Source organism: Plectropomus leopardus, chromosome 9 (genome assembly GCF_026936395.1).
Source record: "Plectropomus leopardus strain MGB_pleo_1.0 chromosome 9, ASM2693639v1, whole genome shotgun sequence".
Taxonomy (NCBI): Eukaryota; Metazoa; Chordata; class Actinopteri; order Perciformes; family Serranidae; genus Plectropomus; species Plectropomus leopardus.
The window spans coordinates 4979137-5004017 of NC_142184.1; the positions used below are offsets into that span (position 1 = coordinate 4979137).

The 24881-nt window shown below is 38.9% G+C and overlaps 1 protein-coding gene across 2 annotated transcripts; it reads left to right on the top strand.

Moving 5' to 3' along the window:
- Window positions 1-1060: 1060 nt before the first annotated feature.
- ccn5 (cellular communication network factor 5) lies at window positions 1061-23267 on the top strand. Of its 2 annotated transcripts, none has more exons than XM_088081757.1 (5): window positions 1061-1498; window positions 17138-17354; window positions 17899-18147; window positions 20474-20715; window positions 21098-23267. In XM_088081757.1, exons 2-5 carry the CDS (start codon window positions 17276-17278, stop codon window positions 21383-21385), a joined length of 858 nt encoding a protein of 285 aa, XP_087937883.1. In that variant the 5' UTR covers window positions 1061-1498; window positions 17138-17275; the 3' UTR covers window positions 21386-23267. The 2 variants fall into 2 exon arrangements, with proteins under 2 accessions (XP_087937883.1, XP_042347291.1); XM_042491357.2 differs by lacking the exon at window positions 1061-1498 and adding an exon at window positions 15134-15367.
- Window positions 23268-24881: the final 1614 nt, after the last annotated feature.

The window sequence follows — 24881 nt, forward strand, 5'->3', positions numbered from 1 at the left end:
GGCTCGTGGTGACAATACCTCAAATCTGCCCAGTGTTTAAAAATGTGTGAGATGTTATTCAGATATTGTGACACCAGCAAATAAGAAAAACATAGCTACAAAATGAAAAAAATGAAAAACTGAAAAAAAAAGAAAAAAGTATTCATATTAATTATAAAATAATAATAATAATAATAACTTTATTAATGAAACAGAGAAAGGTCCATAGCATATTAAATAAAAGAAAAAGAAAAAAAAAACATTTAAACAAAAACATTTGCATATAAATATCTTCAATCTTACTACAAAGTGTCTCTTGCTTGCATTAGAAAAAAAGTGTTGTTTTAGTGGTAGGTTACTAAAAATGTATGTAATTCAGGATTAATGCATGATATCGAAATTATTCTGCTATTTATCAATTATACCACTTAAAAGCGCATTGCTCTGAGGCAGAATCATGTACAATGACTGTAAGATAATATGACGTGTTTGATGTATGATGTTGATTAAGAGGTAGGCTTGTTGCTTAGGATTTTACTATGCTCTCATGTTCACATGTTTTTATGCTTTTTAAATAATTAATTGTGTTATAGTATGGTACATTTAGTATGAGATGTGTGCCTTAATGTTTGAGTGCAAGTCATGTGATATCATGTAGTTCACTGTAAATTGTTTGCCTGGTGGTTAATGTATTGTATTGTATGAATGTCATGCAGCTGTGTCTTTGCTCAAGACAAATTTCTTTCAGGAAAATAAATTAATCACACCTTATCTCACATTTAAAAAGAGCCTTTTAGAAGCGCCGCTCAGAATAGCTTCTTTTTCCTCTGAATTTGTAATCTAATATGTTGTGAAACATATCTTTTTTTAAAATCCTGCATTTACTTTTCAATTGGTCATTTTCAAAAAATATTAAAGAAAATGTAAAAAATAAAACAAACAAATATAAAATAATAATAAAAATTTACATATAAGCATGCTTACAAACAAGTGTCTACATTTTGATTGGCTGCAGTGAACAATCTCTGCAATTTGATTGGCTGTTTTCTAAGTACGTCATTTGCTCAGACGTAGCCCATTTGTTGACGTTAGTTTGTTTTGTAAAGATTTCTGTCATCTTGAACTGTTGATTATCTTCACATCAGGCATTTAAAAGTCAGTCTTTTGGAGGAAAAAAATACCTTTGGATTACAACACCTCGGTGACCAGCAGCTGCGGGATATTTTTATAACACAAACTGGTAAAATAATACAATTTAAGGGCGAGCGGGTCTCCAGGAGCAAGATAGCTAACGTTAGCTGCTAGCTAGCTTGTAGGAAAAGACGCTTTTTTGTTGCTCCCCTTTTATGTTTCATCCGGAGGGGATGGTACCTGCTCAAGACAAGGACTTCGGGATCTAAAGCAAGTTTCAGAGAGGATTACCAAACATAAAATCAACGGGACAACGCAATGAAACTGGTCAGACGTGGCGACCCGAGCTAACAGCGCCGACAGGAGAGGGGGACGTTGAGGTGAACAGGTATGTGCTCAGTCTGAGTATCACCTGTCTAAAACTGTGTGGTATCATGTCAACATGCAATATTGTGTTAATTTTTCTGTTTTAGCATCTTTTCAATATAGTTGCCCCTCCCCCTGGACAGCATAAAGGATTTTTTGGGCCATGTAGTGCAATCAATATCAGAGAAAACGCCACAAGACCAGGATTCCCAGTTTTCTTTTACTTTAGGGACTGTTCGTTATTTATCAGAGGAGGGGGTGGCTGGAGTATTCGCTTCTTTTTCTGTCTTCTATCTTTCAAACCAGGGACACACATCCATGGGAAACCTGGAAAAGTCCTAGAGTTTCACAATCTCATTTTCCAGGAAAAGTCATAGAATATATATATATATATATATATATATATAAAAAACATTGAAAGATTTGAAACCTTAATGGAGTTTTGTCACATATAATGAAATTGTTACACTAATCTTCTGTGTACAACCTTACACAAGGGTTGGAAATGAACTTTTTGTCCACTTGCCACTGTGGCTGTAGGACAAAATATCCAAAATAAAAAACACAAGTCCCACCCAAGTGCTTAAAAAATTAATTGACATGCCTCACCCTTTTTGCACCACTCATAAATAACGAACAGCCCCCTTAGACATTTGTAACTGTCTGCAGTCTTAGTGCTGCAAAGCTGAAAATACACCAACACATGGAAAGTTGGAACATACTATATTTTAACATAGCCAGGGTTGCTTCTCTTAAAGTCCAGTCTTTAAGCCGAACTTTTTTGGCTTTAGCTTCATATTTAGCGTACAGATATGAGTGTCATCCATATGAGACAGCGAGTGAGTGCATTTACCAAAATGTTGTGTCCAGCTGAACTCTCCTCTTTGCAATACCTATATTGACAAGACAATGTGAATGTACACCATTTGACCAAAAGTCTCAGTTACACCCATTTGTGATTTGCGATTCCTCCTCCAGAGTTTTTTCACCACAGTTTAGGATGTGGCTGTGGGGATTTTTTCCCGTCCAGCCACATCCATGTTGAGCAATAACGCCTCTGGCTCACAGTCTGTGTTTAATATCATCCCGGTGGTGTTTAGGTTGTGGCTGTGGCTGTGTTGGCTAGAGTTCTTATACAACTCAAACGAATTAATAAAAATATCCTAAAACACGCCTAAAACAAGAAAAAACATGTAACCATACCAAATTATACACCATCCCAAATCAGTATTAATGTTACCTAATTCTCTATTTTCTGAATTAATTCATGGCTCCTACACACGGGTCATTTTCACGTTGAAGATATTTCCTAAACTGTTGCTACAAAGTTGGAAGTACACTAATGGCATGCATAACATTTAAGCATAAAAGGAATAGTTTGACTTTCTGGTAAATACACTTATTTACTTAGTTTCTTGCTGACAATTAAATGCAAGATTGATACCACTCTTTGTTTGGAAGCCACATTTGAAGCCAAAATCTGTTTATCTCCTCTTGGCAGAAATACTAGAAACAGGGGGAAACAGCTGGCCTGGCTGTGTCCAAAGGTTAAAATAATCCACCTACCATTTCATCAAAAGCTCACAATACAACGCCAATCTTCAGATTCACTGTACTGTTGCATCATTTCATATTAGAAAAAATATAAAAGGAGCAAAATTCTTGGGTCCTGCTGCCTTGATCAGCACAATGATGTACGATATAAAGCGCATTCCCAAAGTGTGTTAAAATGCATCATAATTATACTAAAAACAGTATTAGAATAAATAATGTTATATATATTAATGTTATATAAATTAAAATCTTATTCCAGCCTTGTCTTGTTTGAGAAATTACAATTTGTGTTTTTGTGCAACACTTTATTTTAGCCACACGTGATGATTTCCTGTAATTTTGTCAAACTTTGGTTTATTTCGGGATAATGTTTTAGTAAGTGAGCCTTAGAAGTGCTAATTTTGTCGCCATTTGAACAAAGTCAGGCTTGTTGCTTTCCCCCCATTTCCAGTGTTTACACTAAACTAAGAAAGCAAACAAGCAAATTTTCCAAAATGTTCAGTTCTAAAAAAGCCTGCAAAAGGTGGCTTATCCAGAGTCGAAGTTACTAAGCAGAGAGTTGTGGCAGATCAGTCAAATCCCTTGTGAGCTGTCCTAGAAGTGCTTCAGTAAAAATGACCTCCATGGCCTTCAAACTTGTCACAAGTGTCATGAAATCAAAGAAGATTTGACAGTATGGTCAGTTAGAGGATCCCCAGTCTCCAAGAGCGCTCTGGGCTGTTGAGTCTGTCAGCGCTGTGATGCTCAGACATGATGGCAGAGTCCAGCAGATATTCTGGTCAAAGACAAAACTTTCCCCAGACCCGTATCTCACCTCATACTGTGCGACTACCTGCCCTCAACAGGGGAGGGAGGAGGAGGACTCTGAGCTTCCCTAATTACAGACAGATCTGTCTGGGACAGCTGTTGAAGGATTACTTCACCCACAAAATTATCATTTGTTTATGAATGACTCCCTCTGTTTTACCCTGAATTTGTGACAGAAACTTTGTTTTGCTCTCATGCCGCCACAGTGATCCAAGAATCTCAAAGAGAGAAAATTCTTGCAAACTGGGGTAAAAGAGACCACTTTTAACAGCAAAACCATATCAAAACATCTGTCAAAAACATTAAAAGAGCTTGTGCAGTATAAATGCACAGTACCATATCACGCAAAGAAGCATGGGATTCTTTGCTACTGTTACTGACTAAATTAACACAGAAATCAATGTTTAAGAAGCAAAGAGGAAACATCCTGGAAAATCATATTTGTAGGATGCTCTGTGTTTGGAGAATTGTAGTTTTTGCAGCAAACTATATTGAGAGTTATTAAAATGTCCTGTTCTCAACTATTAATGTTTTTCTCCTATGTATGTTTTATGTTTGCTATTTGTGTTGATAATCATGTCAAATGTATCTTTCTGAATATGTTACTATGTGCTGACAGTCATGTTTATGTATGTTTTTCATTGTGGACCCCAGAAAGATTAGCTGTGCTTTGGGGATCCTAACAAATATACACAAGTTTAAGTCTCATTTATTCAGAAGTATGCTCAGTTCTTCCCAAACTCATACAATTTTGTTATAACCATACTGTTTAAAACACTTCGTTCATATTAGTAGTGCGTGTAACAATGCATAAAATACACACGCTTGCCTCATCTCTTCATGAGACTGTAAAAGCACAAGTATTTAAAATGGTAGTGAAAATGCACATGCTTGTGATGAGTGAATGAAAAAGATTTGGGATTATACTAGACAAGTTGTGTTGGAGTTTAGAAACTGATTTTTAAAAAACATTTTGCTGTTTTGAAGCACGTCCACTCTTTTACTCCAATGCGTCGTCATCTTTCTCAGTTTATGGACCGATTGTTTACCAAGGAGGCATGCAAGAAAAACAGAGTTTTCTTAACAAATTTAACATAACACGTAGCAAGTAATTGATACTGTATAAAGATGGTCATTTCATGGGTGAAGTCTTCCTTTAAAAAAGCAAGCAATTGTTTTGGATTTTAGGGTGCCCTCCTTAAAAATGTCCAGCAGGTGGCACTGAAACATAACCTTACTAAACAGTTGCTGTCAGTTTAGACAACTGAAACTGAGTGTTGTAGCCATAACTATGAAAAACAGCATTAAATCAGAAGTACAAGGTGCCTTAAAAAGTTTAAACAATGCAGCTCCTGGTCATTTAGCCGTCTAAGAAATAAGTTTTCAGCCTTATGGTGTATTTACCCTCTACAATTAAATTGTATACATGTTGGTTACAATCTTGTATCTACCTTACTCGTTGTTAAATCTATCTTTTCAGCCATCCAGGCACCTCTCTTGTCACGTATGAGGCCCAGGTTCAGTTCCTTTAAAGCCCTTTTTCTTTTCTGCCTGTGCTTTGATCTACAGCACAGCATCAATTTCCCTGCTTTTCAAAGACTGCACCGAGCTTTTCATCCTCTATATCAGAGCAGTGAAAAACAGGTCTGTGTGTTGGAGGACGAGGCCGAGTGTCACTCTGCAACACTCTCTTCTCTATACATTACCGTTTGGTCTTTAATATCCAAATCCTGTCTTGTGTGTTCACAAGTATCTATTTAACAGGACACTAAAATGTCCTTATTCTGTCTCCGGGACAATAGACCCTTTTCACAGCACATATTTTGAATTGGCACAACAGGAAAAGCACAAGTGTTAATAACAACATTAACAGACAGAGCAGAGCTATACTGTTGCTTTAGGTTTAGATATGCACGAGTTATAAATTCAAGTCCGTTTAACAAATGATCAATTTAATAGTTATCTCAAGTTGGCCCAAAATAAATATGTATTGCAAATAGAGATGTATTGATTTTAATTTTAATATCACGATTATCATGACCAAAATTATCATGATAATAGATATTCTAGCAATATTGTTGAAATGCGCTGGAAAATGTTCAAAAACTGTAATAATTTCTCCAAAATTTGTATTAAACACAAACATAATAAATAGCAGCATTATTCACTTTTTGCATAAATATTAAAATAATAACAGTTATGTTGAAAACAATATTAAATGAACAAATTTTGCATCATATGGCCATGAGAGGGACGGGCTGCACGTTCAGCGTTGCTGTGTCTGTAGGAGATTGTTGCTGCAAACTTTGGTTGACATATTACAGTCTGACAGTCAGTGTCCCAAATAAACTTTTTGACTCACCAGCCAAAGTGGCTGGTAGAAAAAAATCTCCCTGCCAAGCATATTTTTTTTTTACCAACCAAAATAATAAATCGCCTTTTTTGTTTCACTTGTGTGAGTGAGTGAATTTAATTGAGAAAATAATGAATTATGTTGAATGCAAACTTAGAGAAGAGCGTAAGAATTTTTCCCTTTGGATCATCCAAAAAAGTTTTATCTTAACCCCTCATTATACATTTATTTTGTAGATTATATTCTGTACTATTACTCTAAATCTGCAAAGTAAGTAATCATCAAATTATTGAAAAGATGTAGAGTAGATGTATAAAAGCAGAAAAAAACGGAAAATGTATCCGTAAGACATTGAATGCAGGCCTTTTTTTTGTTTACGTGTCCTTAAATAGAAGATATAATTACTTCCTCTGCCACTGGTGTGTCATTTGGAGGGAGAGGAGGGGAGAGAAAGTGTCAGAGTAATCAAGATGAAGAAACGTTTGGGTCGGCTCATCCTTATCTTTTTGCATTTTAGATAATAAACATTGATGCAGTAAGCCTGAGAAGCTAGGGTTTAAATCTTTTTAAAAATCACCATTAGAGCTCCAGTTACACCTTCACACACATAACTCAGAAGTAAAAAATTATCACCAGAAACGGATCTAAAGGAAATATATAAACATTTTGAATAGTCACATAGCATGCTTGCAGACTGTTTTCCAAATTATGGCTGGGAAAGCAACATCCTGACTACTCCCACATATTGGCAGCTGCTACTTCATGCCACCACTGAACCATTTCACCTATAATTCAGTTAAAGAGCGGCGTGGTGTTCTCAGCACTCACTGTTTATCTCAGCGCTGTGGTCAGTCGTTCACGCTCATGGACTCTGAGCTGCACTCAAAATGTTACTGCTGTTGTCTCAGGAAACTGATGGGAATAATTCGACTTCTCAGTAACATATGAAGGTCTGTGATGCTTCTCCCGGTTCACAGAAAGCAGATTAAACAAATCAATCATGCAAACATAATATGAATTCTTTCTTAATTAGATTAAATGTTCCTCTAACATTCCCTCGGTTATGTGTCGTATGCTTTACTCTCAGAGGAATCCCATCATATGCGTCTACACTTTAATATTATGGTTTCCTATACCATGTAAATGTGTCTGTTATAACTGTCGTCACTATTCACCAGCGGGGGCTAGCATTTTAAAAAAGTGAGTTCCCTGTATTCCTAGATGTCTCCAGCTGTCTGCAGAATATACAGTATCTTTCCTCTGTTTGAACTTAGTGCAAAATCTCAGCTAAATATATATTGACACTGTGTACCATGCAAGGAAGTGGTTGCCCTTCATGAATCGAATCCTTGTTCCTTATTTATTTGTTCTCATTTATTTTTAGTAACAGAAGCTAGAAATGGATGTGTTGTTTGTTGAGGTGTGTCAACGAATGCAGGAGGCTATTTCCACTGTGTGTTGCTGCAATCAACCCTCCACAAACACCTCCTGAACCCGGGCTCAGGCGAAAAAAAGTTTACATAATTGAAGGGATGATGAGACAGCAAAATGCAAGTGAAGTTTTTTCTATAACCCAAAATTACTACCAATGTGTTAGAAAGCTTTATGGCTACATCAGTGGAGGAAAGCAAGACTAGCTTGCAGCTCTGTGAGGTTGTACTTAGACACTGGTGCTTAAATCTGCACGGTACCCGAATCACAATAAGTACGTCAACACTGAGTTCAGCTGAAGCAGATGAGAATGTCACTATTTTGCAGATATTAGAGAAATAAAAATCTGACTTAAAGGTGGCGCTAGATAAAAAGTTAATGGGGTGACCAAAGCTATCAAAATTTATCTAAGGTAGCATCTGTGCAGATTCTTAAAAAGTCTTAACAAGCATTCAGATCGGGGCACCCAGTGGCTCACTTGCTGGAGTGAGCGCCCCATCTGCAGAAGCTGTGTCCTCCCTGCAGTGGCCGCAGGTTCGGATCCAGCTTGCAGCCCTTTGCTGTGCATCATCCCCTCTCGCTCTCTTCCCCCTTTCATGCTTAAAAAAAGCCAAAAATCATCGTGTTAGGAACAGGTTGTTAAGAAGTTGTCATTTGTAATTAGAGCAACATTCTTTGGGTTTTGATATAACACGCGATGTTGTTCGGACAGTAGTTTCTACCTTTGCTGATACATCTGTTAGTGCAGCTGACAACTAAATGAGTGTCTGGACGATGCGTGCTTTTCTTTTGTCGCTGTAGACACGGCAGTGACCTCAACCCTGAGTACGTCAGGAGGTGACCTTTGGTCAGGACGATGTCCTTATCGTCGGCTGTGGGTGTTCCTGTGGCAACACTGTGGGATATTCACACATCGAGCTGGAATGTCTGGAATTTTAGGTGTCACTTTAGGGAAAACATTTAGGCTGCGTCTGGAGTTATGCAGGTTGGAAGAGCCCCGGCTATGAGTGCACACATTAATCATAAACTGCAGACACATGCACAAAGGACTTACACAATCAGTTCTTTAGAAAACTATCTCTGGAAAGTTTACCTTTTGTGGTTTTTCGATTCTTTTCTGGGACGTTTCTAGACTTTTGGTGTGTGTAATTTTGGTAATTACCATATTTAGTCTCCGGCTGAGTGGCTAGGCCGAGTTAAATCATGTCTCAGTTTGTTCTTTTAGATATATTTAGACCACTCGGGAGAATTTAAGTTGTATATTACATCATAAAACAGCTGTGCACCTGTAGTATTTCCTCTGCTATTTCACAAGAGCAATTTTAGAGGAAATGGTCTTCTTAGTGGTGAAAGTGCTTTTGCTGCGGTTTATTATGTTATGTAAATGTTATGAAATTTTTCCATCTGCTTAAAACTTCATTCCTTCCTCTTGTCTTTTTCCTACCTATTAATGCTGTATGACTGGCTTGTTTAAACCTGCGCGTCTTTCATTTTTCAAGCGACTGCCAAGATTCATACAGTACAAATATTTTGTGGTCATAAATGAGAAGGCATTTAACCATAATTTTGATTTCAAGGCCAATGTTAATGAAAGATGTCCTTGGCAATGTTCTTGTTAGGGGAAAGCGTTTGGGTTGAGGTGTGCCAAAGGAGAGGCATAAAAAAAAAAAAGATGGAAGAGACGCAGACAGAACAGACAGAGTGCAGTTTGAGCGTTTATTATGTTTTCGATGGATCCGGACAGTCCTGTCTGTGACCTCTGCAGGGTGTGGTGGTGACCAGCAGTGTCCGTCATTACTTTCCCTCTCGAAAATCCTTCCTGGAATAATGAGTCAGTATAACTCAGTACATCAACATCATGAACAGACTACAACTCCCACTTGCTCTCTGACTCAAGGCTGCAAAGCTGGACCACTTCCATACTTTCTGCTATTTCGGACTGTTCCAGCAGTCACGGCTAATCAGCCCCCTTCACTGAAAGGATACCTGCAGATCTGGCACACACAACCTGCCAATGACTGGAAAACTTTCAGCGCCACATGGTGCCAAAACCTCAGACACCAATTACAGAGTGCACTTTGAGCTGCTCTGCATGTTAGGCATGTGTCAAATATTGTCCTGGGAAAAGATTTGAGTATTATTTGGGGCTGTTACAGCCCACAGCCTGTTTATTCTGAGTCACACTCAAATCACAGCTAGTTGGCACCACCCAAAGCCACAGACTGGCAGACTTGAATATTGTCTGGGTTTGCTGAGGTTCCAAACGCTGGGGGTACCAAAATGTACTTTTCACAAGGAGTATAAACTTAGAAATGAACAGAGTATTAACAGGATGCCTTTCTTCAATCCAGTCAGAAATTAAATTGGAAATATATTAAGTATTTAACCCTTTGCAACCTGAGCAAACTGGCTTGATTTCTTTCAAAAACATGGAGAGAAGACATTGAGCAACTCAACAAGACATGACAAAATTAACAAGACACGACCCAAAAATTTGCAAAAAGTTACAAGATAATTAATAAAAGAAAAAGAAATAAAAGAACAAAAACATAGAAAGTGCAATTTTTTTTAATTTCTTCAATAAAACAAAAAATGTAAATAATAATAAAATATGAAATACAATTTTTGAATCGCCTGAAGTATCACCTCATGTTAGTGTAATAACTTTTTTTGCGATTGATGTGTTGCCATCAGGTGTATTATTACTCCCCAAAAAAGTCAAGATGGGCGATGACTGAAATGCAGAATTTAAGGATTCAAAACAGCAGTCCACAAACCAATGGGTGACATCACGGAAGCTGGTTTGAACCAGTTTTAATTACAATCCATTCAATAGCTGTTGAGATATTTCACTTAAAACCAAAAATGTCAACCTCATGGTGGCACTAGAGGAAAAATCTGGATCTCAAAAGTAGGGGTTGAAAGGTATTGATGCTGATTATTATTGATTAATGACACCGATAACAGATAATCGGAACTGATATGCATTTACAAAAATACTGAAAATCTTTGTCAGTATTTAGAATTTGGAATATAACTGACTCCAACACAAAACTTTATTTAAATGCCTTTAGCAAATGTTTATTGAAAACTGAAACATTCAAAATCAAAAACAGCAAGTTGCCAGCAACCAGAGGTGATATTGGTGATATTTGGTATTTTCAGAATTTTTATTTTAATGATTCATGAATTAAAAAGTGCTAAGAAATTGTCAGCATGGGAAGAACTTTTATTTTGTAAAACCTCATGGAGATATTTTTATTTATATATTTTTTTAATTTAAAGTTTCACTTGACTTTATAAAAAAGTGATCAGCCAGGCTGATAATCTGTCGACCCCTACTCCAAAGTCAGAAGGATACATGATCACGTTTAGAAAATTTCCTGGCAATCAGTCCAAATGTTGAGGTTTTACAGTCTGGACCAAAGTAGTAGACAGACAGACTGACACCTGATATTCAGTCAGCCCGTGTTACTGTCTGATTTTAGCATGGAACTGATCTTTATAATTTATATATCAAGAAAACAGAACTGCAGGTTTCACATCTGTCAATGTGCTTTCAGCCCTGCATACCTGCAGCACAGTGTCACCTCTGAGTTTCATTACAAGTCTGGGTCTACGCTGAATTTTGTTCTGCTCTCACACTGAGGTATTTTCGGGTTGTTGGACAAGATTTCCGAACATGTGTTAGACATTTTTGCTCTGCAGTGACAGATTTGGTGGAGTGATTTTTCCTCTAGATCAGTGCATTCTTTTCTAACTTTTATAGGACGGATAATATTTTCGTAACTCTGCCCTGCAGTATTTTGCATGTGCAAATCAACAAGGAATCCAGTGGGCTTGTTCCTACATACCAGCACATACCAAAACAATATTCAGCTAAACTGAATGAGGGTCATTGTGCAGGATTTTGGAGGTTTCTTCAAACGTGTCCACTGTCAGTGAGAGTGATACTTTACTGTCTGGAAGCCCTCCAACATCTGTGTGCTCTGGAAAAATGTGCTCTCTGTCTCTCTCGGTTGGAATTGGCAGAAAACGTATGATTTCACTATCACTGTGTTGATGTTATGACTTGGCTACATCCTTTTCACACAGTAGTTGTTCATAAATCATGCATAATGAAGCTGCACTGATGGTCTATTCATACAACGTGTCCTCAACCAAATATTTTAGGATCGCGCAGGAGCTCGCATTCAGAATCTTAAGCACCGTGAGAGGATTTTTCCATACAAAACAAAAGTCTAAGTGAGTTGTATTTGTTATGTACAATGCTTTGAGATTTTCTTTCAAGCTCGTGTATGTTCTAGTGGAGCCATTACGCTGCAATCCTTCCAGTCTCTGTCATTCTTGGAGAGCATGGAAAACACGTGCAGCGGTGGCCAGGACAGCATAGTTTTCAAAGAGAATTTGGGGCCTTGCAGTACATCCACGCTGGCTGGCCACCTGGGGCCCACCTGCCTGGGGCTCAGACGCACATACTTTCCTCTTCTCTATCTTTCTGTCCGTCTCTATCTATTTATAACTCACGGCTGGATGTCTTCACTGCCCACCCAGCTCTGAGAAATGGCTGATGTTGAAATTCAGGAATCTGGTGTTACTTTTGACTGAATCCCTTAACCATGAATGGCTTACTTTCTGTTTCAGTGACCGCAGTCTTTTTGCTTCAGTGTTTAGATTCAGGCATATTGTGGCTATGACGGCATCCTTGTAATGTGCTGAATGTACGTAGTTGTGCCATCAAATAAATATTTCTGTAATGTGATTTTATTCAAGTTTCTAGCCACACAAGCTGCTTCAGGATTGGTGTTAGTCAGTCGCCACATGATATGATACAAAAGTCACGATACAATATTTTTGTGATTGTAAAAGTGTTGCAATATGAAAGATGTTGTGATTAAATAAAATGTGATATATTGCAATTTATTACCTTTTTTCAAATGATGTCCTCAAAGGAAAACTTTGTCAAGAATTGTTTTTATTTAATAAGATAAAGTTGTCAGTCTGTTTATCACATTATAGACATTTTTATTGGAGCAAAAATGTATCTAGTAGACTGAAAAAACAATTTGTTATTTTAGTAGGCTACCGAAATATTAATTTGTATTTATAACATTAATAATTCATAAATTGAAAAAAATTAATATTTGGTGTCCCTGTATCTAAGATATTACCACGCAAAAATATGGCGATACTATGCTGTATCAGTTTTTTATTAGCTAACATCAGAGTGCTTGCAACAGCAAAGATGGGGAACGTGGTAAACATTACACCTGCTAAACACCAGCAGCACGTTTGCATTGTTATTGTTGTGAGCATGTTAGCATGCTGACAGTTAGCTTAAAGCACTGATGGGCCTCAGTAGGTTACAGCCTCATGTAGCTGCTAGCATGACTTTAGGTTGCACTCAAACCAAATCTAGTGTTGCAGAGAAGTTGCCATTCCTCCTTATCATTTCAGTGTGGGTGGTGTGTCTAGGCTGTAGTGGTGGGGCCGAAAAAAAGCAGCAGCCTGCCTTGAAAACTTGAAACGTATTCAACTCTTGGAGAAACGCTCCAGTGATCAGTAATTGTAAGAGATACGCGATCACATATTTTATACTTGGCAAAAATGTTTGTTTTGGTATATCACAACATTATACAGGTGCTGATTTTGTTTAGGTTTACATAACAGTGTCTGTTTTTTTAATGGTGTATAGTAGGAGACATGTTTACATTTGCATGACTTTTTAATAATATTTCTGTTTGAATGCAGGCTAAAGCTGCGCCACAGCTGTGGTAACGTAACCCTGGATTGCCACTGCTTGCGTGTGCGTTGTGGAACGGCTCAGCTGCGGTTTTGCTCTGTGCTCCCTCATCCATCAAACCCCACCGGTTGCGGTTTGAGTACTGACAGATCAGCTGGAGTGGCGAGACCGAGGAGTTCCCGCAGTAATTATAGTCACACGCGGTCACTCTGACCTCTGAAAACCTCTCACCTGTTAACTGCACGCCTGGATCCGCCCATTGTGGCGTTCTGTTGATGTAGTTAAGTGAAATCTGATCGAACATCAACACACAGTGTTTTATTCTAAAAATTAACCGGATGCTTAATGTTGTGTTGCTGTCTGACTTCCTGTCATTCAGCTGAATTGATGCGAAGTGCCGGCAAAAATAGACAGCTCCGGAGCTGGGACGGAGTCGATTTGCAGCTCAGCAGAGCCAGTGAGGTTAACACATAGACTAGAATTTAATCTATTTGCTCCATCTGCCGTGACGAATCAGAGCCAGACTGAACACGGATCAGGTCGAAATGAGCTCTAAGGCAGTTTAGTGCACATGACAAATCAGGAGAGGATGACGTCTTGCTAAAAAAATGACAACTAATTTCTTGATATTTTTTTTTCTTTTGTGTTCGTACATTTTCTTTTGTGCTTTTTTCCCACGTTTTTGAAAGAAATCCAGCCAATTCGCTTAGGTTTCAAAGGGTTAAAGTAACTGAAGTAATAAAGCAGCTCAGCTGTTGTGGTATAACATCAGGTTAAATATGAAGAAACATGCATTTATGCATTGCCATGGTTTTGTATTTTTATTTTTTTGGTTTTTATTTCTTAATGTGAGGAGGCTCAGAGCGTCCAGAGGTTGAGATAAGATGAGGACCTTGTAGATGTTCATGACTCGCATGGTAAACAGTCTTGATCGAGGGTTACACAACATTGTTTTTCCTCCTCCATGGTTGCGTGTTTATAGATGATTTTGTGCGGCTGCACTGTGTGAGGCTGGTAAACTCTTGTTTTTGTTGTAACTGTCCATGTGCTGTACCAAGAGCTTCTCTGAGCAGATGTGTTGTAATGAAGTTGTTTATTGAAGTTACATGGGGCTCTTTGAGATATTCTTTTATTCATAGAAGTAAATATTAACTTGAAGTACAAGTTTTCCAAATCCCTTATGTTGTGTCTAATACAAGATGTGTCCATGTGGCCTGTGGGGTCCTGTTTGCTCTCAGGCTCCTTTTTGAATTCTCTTCAGAGGAAAAGTGTCGGTCACAATAGAAAAGATCACCATGATTCAATCTCATGGAAACCTCAGACATGCTGCCCTCACACCGTGGAAACCAGAGGGAAGAGCATTTAATCTCTTTTAAGTCTGGATGAGGTTACACATTAAGGTTTCAGTTGTATTTTCGGTTTCTTGAGGGCAAATTAAATTGTGGGAGTATCTGCTCTATATCCGCCCTTTCAAAAGATCAGCGGCTATATCTGACTCACCCTACAGTGAAGCAGCAGCTTGTAAAAACATCAGCAAGATAAAAATCTCGTCGACTTTAATCGGAGTCGTCACCACAAAAGACCCGGGGGTTGTTTGACTTGTAGACAACTGGGCTAATGTATTTTTCTCCCCTCAGCTCGTGTTAAGCTGTGTAAACTTAGAACGCCACAAGACTGGAAAGAGAGGGAGGAGAGGAAAAAGAGGGGAAAGACTCGGGGGTGGAGGTGTGTGTGTGTCTGGAAGTGGAAATGGGCAGCAGGGAGGAGGAATGTGAAACATTTCTGATGCCGGTCCAGTGGCTGTTTACACGGTAGCCAGCCTGTGACATCAGAGTCCAGACTTTATAAATGTCAGCAGGCGCAAGAATGAGCAGTTAGCAAACAGCGTCACGCAGGTCGGTGAGAGAGACTGAGCTCCATCAGCAACACGAGCCCCCATGGACCGACTGCTGTGTGACTGTGCGATGATCGCTGTGGCTGTGCTGCTGTGTGTGGCTCCACAGGTGAGGCCTCAGACTGCGTACTTACGGCCGTTTGTTTTCCGTGAGAGAGTTGTGTGATTCTTCTTGGCTTACTTTATTGTTGCAAGATTGATATATTTCTTCAAAAGGAATTTCTGTGCAGGAAGTCAGTTTCCAGTTATTCTGTGTTTTGTGTTGAGGAGCATCTTCCTGTCTTGGCATGAAGAATAGGAGAGTGATCGTTAGACTACTGTGTGTGCAAAATATGCAAATATGATATGCAGGGTGTCTACAGATATCAGAAACATAACTTTAATGCCCTTTAAGTCCTTTCTAGATAATTTAAGACTATTTTTTGCACAAATTATGTTTAGTATGTGTTCCTGTGGAGAGGTAGGTTATATTTAACAATATGGTTATTAGAGCCAGGGTTCCTGCAGTCATGGAAAACCTGGAAACATCATGAAATTTCACAATCTCATTATCCAGGCCTGGAAAAGTGATGGAATTTGCAAAAAAAAAAAAAAATGTTGAAAGTTTTGGAAAAGTCATGGCATTTTGTTGTGTGTAATACAGAAAGGGGTGCTTGTATGACTGTAATGTAGTTTCAAGTATTTGAAGTAAATCTGAACATAACCAACTATTAGAGATTGAAAGAGGTTGCAGATTTATTTCTATACAACACGTATAATTTGGAGCTAAGTATACTGTACAGTTGCATTTGTGTTACATCTTGTGAATGGTCTCAACAATTTTATTATCATGCTATTATTATAGGTCCATGAAAGGCCATGTAAAAATCAAGAAAATGCTATGGACCCCTGTAGAGTGAGTTAGGTTAACCAACAGACATATAACAAATGCAAGTATAAAGGAAAAACACAGCAATAGTTTTGTAATTTTGTGGCAATTAAGACTTCACAAATTCAAATTTTAGACTTTTTAATTACATTTAAGGCCTTTTTAACTAACATAATATCTGCTGATTTGCATGATTGATTGATAGGCTGTTTGGTATAATGTCAGAAAATAGTGACAAAATCATGAATCATGAAGTTGCTTATTTTGTCTGACTAACAGTTTGAAACCCAAAGGTATTAAGCTTCTGATGACATCTGTTTAATATTTGCACGATCAAGTGATTAGCTGTTTGGAAAAAAGTTGGAAAATAGTGAAAAATGCTACTTACTTGTTTTGTCTGTTTCAAACCCAAATATATTCAGTTTCTGAAGACAAGCAAAGAAAAGCAGCAAATCTTTACATTGGAGGAGCTGGAAGGAGATAACTTTTGAAAATGAATCGAGAAATAAATCATAAGAGTATAAAAACAAGTTCTGTAATTATTGACTCATCATTTAACCCCTCATGATAAGCAAAGTAAGTTGCTGAGAAAACTCTTATGGCAAGTTCACACTTGATTTCCATGTTATCATGATCATCTGTCTCTTTTAAAGTGTAAAGCTGATTAACAGATAAGCAATGATGTGGGCTGTGGGCTAATGTCAAGTGTCATGAAGCAATGAAGACATTCTTCTTCTCTGGCTAAGTGAGAGTTGGCTCGTCCAGATTTCGCCTGTGTTTTGGCTCCACCAGATACATGTTATTGAAAACAGTGGTTTGGCTTGAATGTGCTGGATGCCGGCGTGCATTTTCTCAGAATACCAATAATATTTTCTGTAATCTTCATGTGAAAATGCAGTCATGAGGATGTGAGTCAGACGCTGACTGTGAAAAGTGACTATGTGGTGATGGTGTCAAAACAGTGGCGTTCTTTGCTTTATCGTCCTCTGACCATGTGTGTCGTCCCTGCAGGTCTTGTCCCAGCTGTGTGACCGGCCCTGCCTTTGCCCCACTTCTGTCCCCCAGTGCCCCTCAGGAGTCCCTCTGGTGCTGGATGGCTGCAGGTGCTGCCAGGTGTGCGCCCGGCAGCGCGGCGAGCCCTGCACCGAGATGTTTCCCTGCGACAGCCAGAGAGGACTGCAGTGCGACTACAGCGCCAGCTTCCCCGGAGACCCTGGGGAGTGTGTCGGTGAGCGCCTCCTCTAACAAGCAAACAGCCCGACCCTCGTCTGTGTGGGGAGGACATGCAGGGAGGAGGTGATAGGGCCTCAGTGAGTCTGCACGAGCGGAACAAACAGACAGTTAATGTTTAAAGTCTGCTCAGCAGAGCGGGACGGCCTGCCGGGCGGCGGTGCTCTGCCAGAACTCTAAAACATTTCAACTTCTATTTCCAGGACTGCTGTTGACACATTTCCTCTAATGACTACCCTTTGAGCAGCGTGATAGATTGCAGAGACAACACTCGTGAATTGAAAAACACACTCAGTTTCTCAGTAGAGAGGCCTGGTTTCCCATAAACCTTCAGAAATATTGGCAAAGACAGCAGCTCCTGTGTCCTCACCACTCACTCTCATTTTCCTCCGCTGTGTCCCCCTGCATCCATCCACCTCCCCTTCCCTCGCTCCTCACCTAATCTAATCCCTCGCTTCCTGATTAAGTTTCCCACATCAATCCAAGGTGCAGGTGTGGTGGAGGAAATTAAAGTGGCGTCTGTGCTGTGTGTTTCTTGACAGGTCAGGAGGATCTGGGCTGTGAAGTCAACGGCATCACGTACCAGGAGGGCGAGTCGTTTCAGCCCTCCTGTGACTCGTACTGCCACTGCAGAGGTGGAGGGGTGAGCTGTGTGCCAGCATGCCCTCTGACTGCCCGTCTTCCCACTCCGGACTGCCCCAACCCGCAATATATCCGGCTACCGGGGAAATGCTGCAAGGACTGGGTGTGTGAAAACCTGGAGAACACGGTCATTCAGGATGCCATCACAGGTAAACCAGGATTCCTGCAGATCCTTAAAAAGCATTGAATTCATTCAAAAATAAAGCCTTAATTGGTATTGAATTTACGTGTCGACAGATTATCGGATCCAATATTTGATATTTTGACGTTAACCAGTATCTGTGTTTTATCGTAATGATCGCCGATAAAGTTAATTACTCAACCATCACCAGAGCAGGAAGTCTGCAATACATTGCGAAGAAAGTATCAGCATGGGAGGAACTTTTACTTTGTAAAACCTCAGGAAGCTATTTTTACTTATTCTTTTTTTTTTTTTTTTAAATTTTCACAGAATTTTATTTTTAAAAAAATGACTGGAAACTTTTTAAATTTGATGTAGCAAATTTCAGTTTTAATAAAGCAGTTGCTTTAAAAAAGTGTGTCAATCCAGGTTATAGAGGGTTAATGAGCAGACTTAGATGTGGTATCAAACTTTTCACTGAGCTCTCTGCAAGAAATGAGTTCATTTCCCAAAAATGTCTGAGTATTCCTTTAAATTGTTTCCTGACAGCGTTGGTCATTTACAACATATTTCCAGTGTTGGATCCATCTCCACACACACTATAACTCCATTTCTCAGCAACAAATCCTGCTCATTGATGATCGGTCCTCATGGCAACATCCTTCATTCGTATGAGGTTTGTCACTGGTGGTCGTGTCTGGAAGTTTTTACTGGAGTGTTTTTGCATTAAACTGGGGTGTGTCTCACCAAAGGAAAACTCCCAAAGTCCAAATATAACTCACATTTTTTTTGGAAAAATGAAAACATATTTTTTTTCTACCAGGCACCAAGTTTCCTAGTTTCATAACAACAACAGCAGCTGTGTAACAATTAAACATTTGAAGCCATGTAGAGACGATGACTCCATTAAAAGGGGAGGTGGCGGATGTGAGAGGGAACTGAAGCCACTCTGAAAACATCTGGACTTCCAAACAACCTTTTGAGAGCAGCAACAGCACATTTTGTTCTTGGATACAAAAACCTGCAAAGTCATTTCTAAAGATCAGCTGATTATTATGACATTTACATGTTAGTTTTGGCATAAACAAAAATTTGCTTTGTTTTTTTAAATTCACAAAAATCCAAAGCATTGGATTAGATCTGAATTGGAAATTTTTGGGAGCAAAAACACAATTGAATTAGATGTTGAAGTTACTGGAGGTGAATGAGTTCAGCAGCTAGTTTAGTTTTAGTGCTGAGGTTCTTAAACCTTGAAGTTGTATGTAACTCCAGAACTGGGAATCATCACATCATTTCTAAGTTTTCTGCAGTATCAAAGTAATCCAGTGAGGCTCTGCTCGATATCCATGAATACACTGCATTTAATACAGCATACTTTTAATTCTTCAAATTTGCCATGATGTAATTTAAAAACAAAAATTCAGGTTCTGCAAAAACCAGGTAGTAGCCCACAGTGGAGCTCACTGACTCCATGGGAACATTAAACTTCCTGTTTTACATTTTTCCTTGCATTACTTGTTTTTTGTAAATGGAGTTTTTCATAACTCATGAATGATCCCCCTTAACAGTGAGTAACTTAAGAAGGAAACTAATTGTACCATTAGTGCAAACTTAATTTGTAGTAAAGTGAAGTGTAAGATGTGAAAACGAGAATCAAGACGATAGCACTAATTGTTATTTTTATTTTTTTTTTATATTGGTCATAGTGGGGCATTACTGCTTAAGTCCTCTTTTACCTTTTACAATGAAAGCCCAACTTCAGTTACTTGACTTATGCTTTGCTGAGAAGCAACTCAGCAAAATAGCTCATACAGGTTTGAAAAAAATACATATTTTTAGAATATAGCGTGTATTCATATGGCTCTATTCACTTTTCTCCGAATCGTCTCCTTTTTTTCTTCTGTATCTTTGCTGTTTTGCTAAAGTTGAAACAGTTCATCTCACACAGCAGAGGATTCACGTTGCTTGGCATGAGTTTGCATCCTTTACAACATCTTCGCATTGATTGTGTAATTGTGCTGCACCAACATTTGCTTCACCTTCGCCTTCGAACACGATTATTCCCAAAATAGTGAAATATTAATAGGAGCAATAAAATGTTTGATATAGATACATTTTTCCTTGTTGCACTATCAACATAAGCTAGCTCATGTGGTTAAGTGGGCACCTCACAGAAGCTGAGGCCTTTGCAGCGGCCGGCGTTAAACTCCGACCTACAGCTTAAACTATATACACATATTCATATACACACACACACACACACACACACACACTATAAAAGCCCTTTTTATGTGCTGCAACATGAACTGTGTATAAGATCTGAACTAAAAATCTTTTTGTTTTTTTTTCGGAAGCCATGAGACCTGGCAGATTGTGGCCGGCTCTCTCGATGGATCACCCTTTAAACAAACTGGTCCAACCAGCCTCCACCTGTGTGGAGCAGAGCACCCAGTGGAGCGCCTGCTCCCAGAGCTGTGGAGCTGGAGTCTCCACACGCGTTTCCAACCAGAATCCAGCCTGCAAGCTGCAAATGGAGACTCGACTTTGTAAAGTGCGGCCTTGCAATACAGTTCAGCCGGTCCCGAGGCAACCCATGGTGAGCTTTTGTTTCTACTGCCTGAATGCTTTAAGGTTCTGCCGCTTCAAATATTACATTAGATGCTATAGATTGCTTTAAAGGGTCAGTTCACCTTAAACAAACAGATGTATCGAGTTTGGAGATAATTACTCCTGAAACCTTTTTGGTCAATACTGTAAAATGTAATGAAAGAAAATTTCTCAAAAAGAAATTTCTACGAACTAGAGAGTTCGTCTGCATGGATAAAAACAACAGGGGGTAAGAGAAATATGTTTATTGTAAATTTTAATTTTCTTTTTTAAAAGATTTCTGAAGCAGAGCTGCTGTGCACAGCCAAATTTAAAATCAAAGATACCGTGTGGAGTTTTGTTGTAAATGTTGTAAGTTTTTGTTTTCCCAGTGGGGACGGCAGGGACGCTGTAAAGCCAGCTACACGTCACCAGGCCCCATTCGGCTCGTTCACCAGGGCTGCTACAGCACTCGCGCCTACCAGCTCCGGTACTGCGGACAGTGCACTGACTCCCGCTGCTGCTCGCCTTACCAAACCACCACCGCTGAGGTGACCTTCCGCTGCCCCTCCGGCAGACTGATACAGCGACCTGTGATGATGATCCACTCCTGTGTTTGTCATAACAACTGCCCGTACAAACCTTACAGTAACCCGGCTCTGTGGGGCTACAGGCCCTGATCCTGTAGGAGCGAAGATTCAACCACAACAGTAAGACTTCACTGACTCGTATCACGAGGTGGATACACTACTAAATGTAGATAAAAACTGTGACTGGGTTGGGATGAACACATTTACAGTCTCCCTCTGCACTTATTCACAACTCCTTTTCACTCCCACACCTTGGGAAGTCATTATGGTGGTGGCTTTGACCTTTATTCTAAAATCTGTTATTTTGGCAAATCCAGAGGAAGCAAGCTAAATTACAGCATGTAGCACTTTAAACAGAGAGGTGACAGAGTGCTTCACAGGAAAAAAAGTAAATGTACAGAGAAAGATTCAGGACACAGATAAGACATATTAAAATAAATGTAAAAACACCAAGTAAAAAGAGGGAAGAAAACAAGTGGGTTTTAAGAACGATGTGCACTGATTCGCCTTCAGAGACTTCCTTCTAGAGGTCAGAGGGCACAACAGCTCATTTAAGTACAGAGCACCACATTATGTCACGATGGTCATCTTTCATCTTGAACAGGTCAAAATGGTACAGTGTAAACCAGGCTTTATCAGAAATTCTGAGTGCACGGCTGATCTTCTTCCAGCCCTGAATATTGTCTGTGGGACAGATGTAAAGTTCTGGGTAGCCCTGCACTACAGTGATCAACTCCTTCATTTTTATCCGATACTAATATTTTTGGAAGAATGGAAATATATCTGCCGGCTGTGCATTGGTTGTTCCTTATCACATGGGTGCTGTTTTGTTCCAAAAGGTTTTGTTATGCCAGGGCAGAGCCGTCGTACCCTGAAAAACAGGCGCCTGGGAACGCTTGCACATTGCGACAGCATCGCTGTGGCTTATGAGCGCACCTGCCTTTTACTTGAGGCGCAAAAAACGCAGCATGTATGCTGGCCCTAAAATTGCAGTTCCTTTAATGGCCACTTGAGGCTGGCGCCTAAAGTGAGTCAGTCCTCATGGACCTCCATGTTAAAATGCCCAACTTTACAGCAGACATGTTACCAGCCTGGTACTGTGTGTTTGTATGTAACTCTTCTGTTTACATTTCATTAAGGCTTTAAGTTATGCATAATTTTTGGCTGCTTTGAGTTAGACCCCCCCCCCCGCTCCTCCACAGCTCCAACTTATTGTCCAAATATCCAGCATCAGGGCAGCCATAATGCCAAACTTGAGGCTTCAAAACAGGAGTCCACAAACCAATGAGTGATGCCACGGTGGCTACGTCCATTATTTATACAGTTATGGCGTACGTGCCTGATCATGTAATGCCTTGTATGTCAGAAATTTTAAAAAACTATCCTCAAAGTGACAGGGAGCCAGAGAGAGAAAGTAAAGCTTGCACCATGTTTGATTTTAATTTAATTTTTGTTAAAAGTGTTCTGGATGATTTTCACTCAAGATACAGAAAATTAGATGACAATGATATTGGTTCACTTTTTCCAAATCTGTAGGCTCATAGTTACAAAAAAAAAAAAACAGGACTGAATTCGTTATATGTAGTTCTTTATGTTTGCATCAGAAGTAATCCACATTTCTTTTTACACAGGGTTAAAATTTGTGGGACAAGTGGGCCAATAACATTTGAGTAATACTGCAATAAGATATCTGGACATAGAAGACTAAGCTTTTAACTGAGGACCGTTGGCCAAAATATTAATTTGGTCATGAAGATAGTTTTAAAGAGCAAATTCCAATAACGACCCCAACCTTTGTGTTGACAGATGTTATTTTATGATGTGAGCAATGCAACTTTTAACTTGTACAGTTTTGTTTTTGTGTGTTTGTAGTCACATGACATTGCACTTATTTCTTATGTTTTGTTTTGTTGTAAATAGTTCTGGACAGATGTCTCTGTATGTTTGGTGAAAAATGGCTTTTTATTTTAAACAGGTCTTGCATTTTTACTCTCAAATGATTTTTGTGTTTTTGATTTATATTTTTTCATATTATGGTACACACAGATTTATAAAGTCATGTTGTAAATACAATAGCTTTTCCCAATGTGTCACTTCATAATTCATCGATAATTACTGTACAATATACTCCTTCCTTTTGCCGATGAGCTGTTAAAAGCACGTTTTAAGTACACAGAAATACACATGATAAGTTATTTTTATGCCTCCACGCTGGCCAAAGGCACAGCCAGAGGAATTATATTTTTGAGGTGGCCATCCATACAACAGTCCTTTTCTCATGGACCCGATGTCTCAAGAATGCCTTGAAAGTTACTTCAAATTTGGCACAAACGTCCACTTGACCTTAAGAATAAACTGATGTTACTTTGGTGGTCAAAGGTCACCGTGACCTCATCTGTCTCATTCTTATGAGCATGATATCTCAAGAAAACCTTAAACGGAATTTCATCAAATTTGGCACAAACGTCTACTTAAGCTCAACGTGGAACTAATTAGAATCTGGGGTCATAGGTTGATGTGACCTTGAGCCCGTTTCATTCTCTTGAGCACAATATCTTAACAAGGCTTCAAGGGAGTTTCCTCAAATTTGGCACAAATATTCACTTGGACTTAAGAATGATCGTATTTAATTTTGGTGGTCAAAGGTCAAAAATCAAGGTCTCTGGGACCTCACAAAACACATTCTGGTCTGTAACTCTTGACCATAGAATCCAAATGCTAATTATGACTAAATTTCACACTAGTGTCAAATTAAATTGATTAAGTGATTTCATATGAAAAGTGAAACCAAATAAATGATTAATATTAGGCAAGGCAAATTTATTTATATAGCACATTTCATACCCAAAGGCAACCCAAAGTGCTTTACAGATCAATCAAGTCAAATTTCATTGTACACCAATCACAAGGCATCCCCCAAAGAGCTGTACAAATAAGTATTTCAATTCAGTTAGATCTATGAAGTCCAAAATCACAAATCACAATTAGCCTTACAGGAATTTACAACATATGACATCCCTCTGTCCTTGGACCTTCACAACTGATAAGTAAAAACTTCTCCCCAAAAAACTTAAACAGGGAAAAAAACAACTATGAAATGTTTTTTTTTTTTTTGTTGAATTTTTTTTATAATTCTGCACACACTGTACCTCAGACAGATCAGATGACCATGTGAGACATCCTGACATCTAGTGAACAAAAGAATCTACTGACAAAGAGGGAAGGATGATAGCTTTAATCTAAGAGGATTTTATTAAAGTACTATATAACAAGACTGACATCAAGCAGTCTATTTAGTGTGACTTGTACCATACAGTATCAGAAGATTTCATCAGCTCACTTGTGAGAGGCGTGTTACCACAGGATGTGGCAAACCTTGCTGTGCTTAACCCTACCAGAAAACAACTTTTTTAACCTCTTATTGCTGTTTATGGGTTACCACCAGCACAGTGCTTACCTCTAATAAACAACCTTACAACTAGAAAGTCAATTATGCTACAAAACTGTAAAGTTTGCTTAAAAGTTAAAAAAAACTTTTTTTCTACTATCTTTTATTTGTGCTAAAAAATTGAAAGTATCTAATGTT

Coding starts and splice junctions, on each gene's coding strand:
- ccn5 (XM_042491357.2), top strand. CDS start 15,302: ATGGACCGACTGCTGTGTGACTGTGCGATGATCGCTGTGGCTGTGCTG. Junction 17,355..17,898: donor AGACCCTGGGGAGTGTGTCG/GTGAGCGCCTCC, acceptor GTTTCTTGACAG/GTCAGGAGGATCTGGGCTGT. Junction 20,716..21,097: donor CGGTCCCGAGGCAACCCATG/GTGAGCTTTTGT, acceptor TTGTTTTCCCAG/TGGGGACGGCAGGGACGCTG.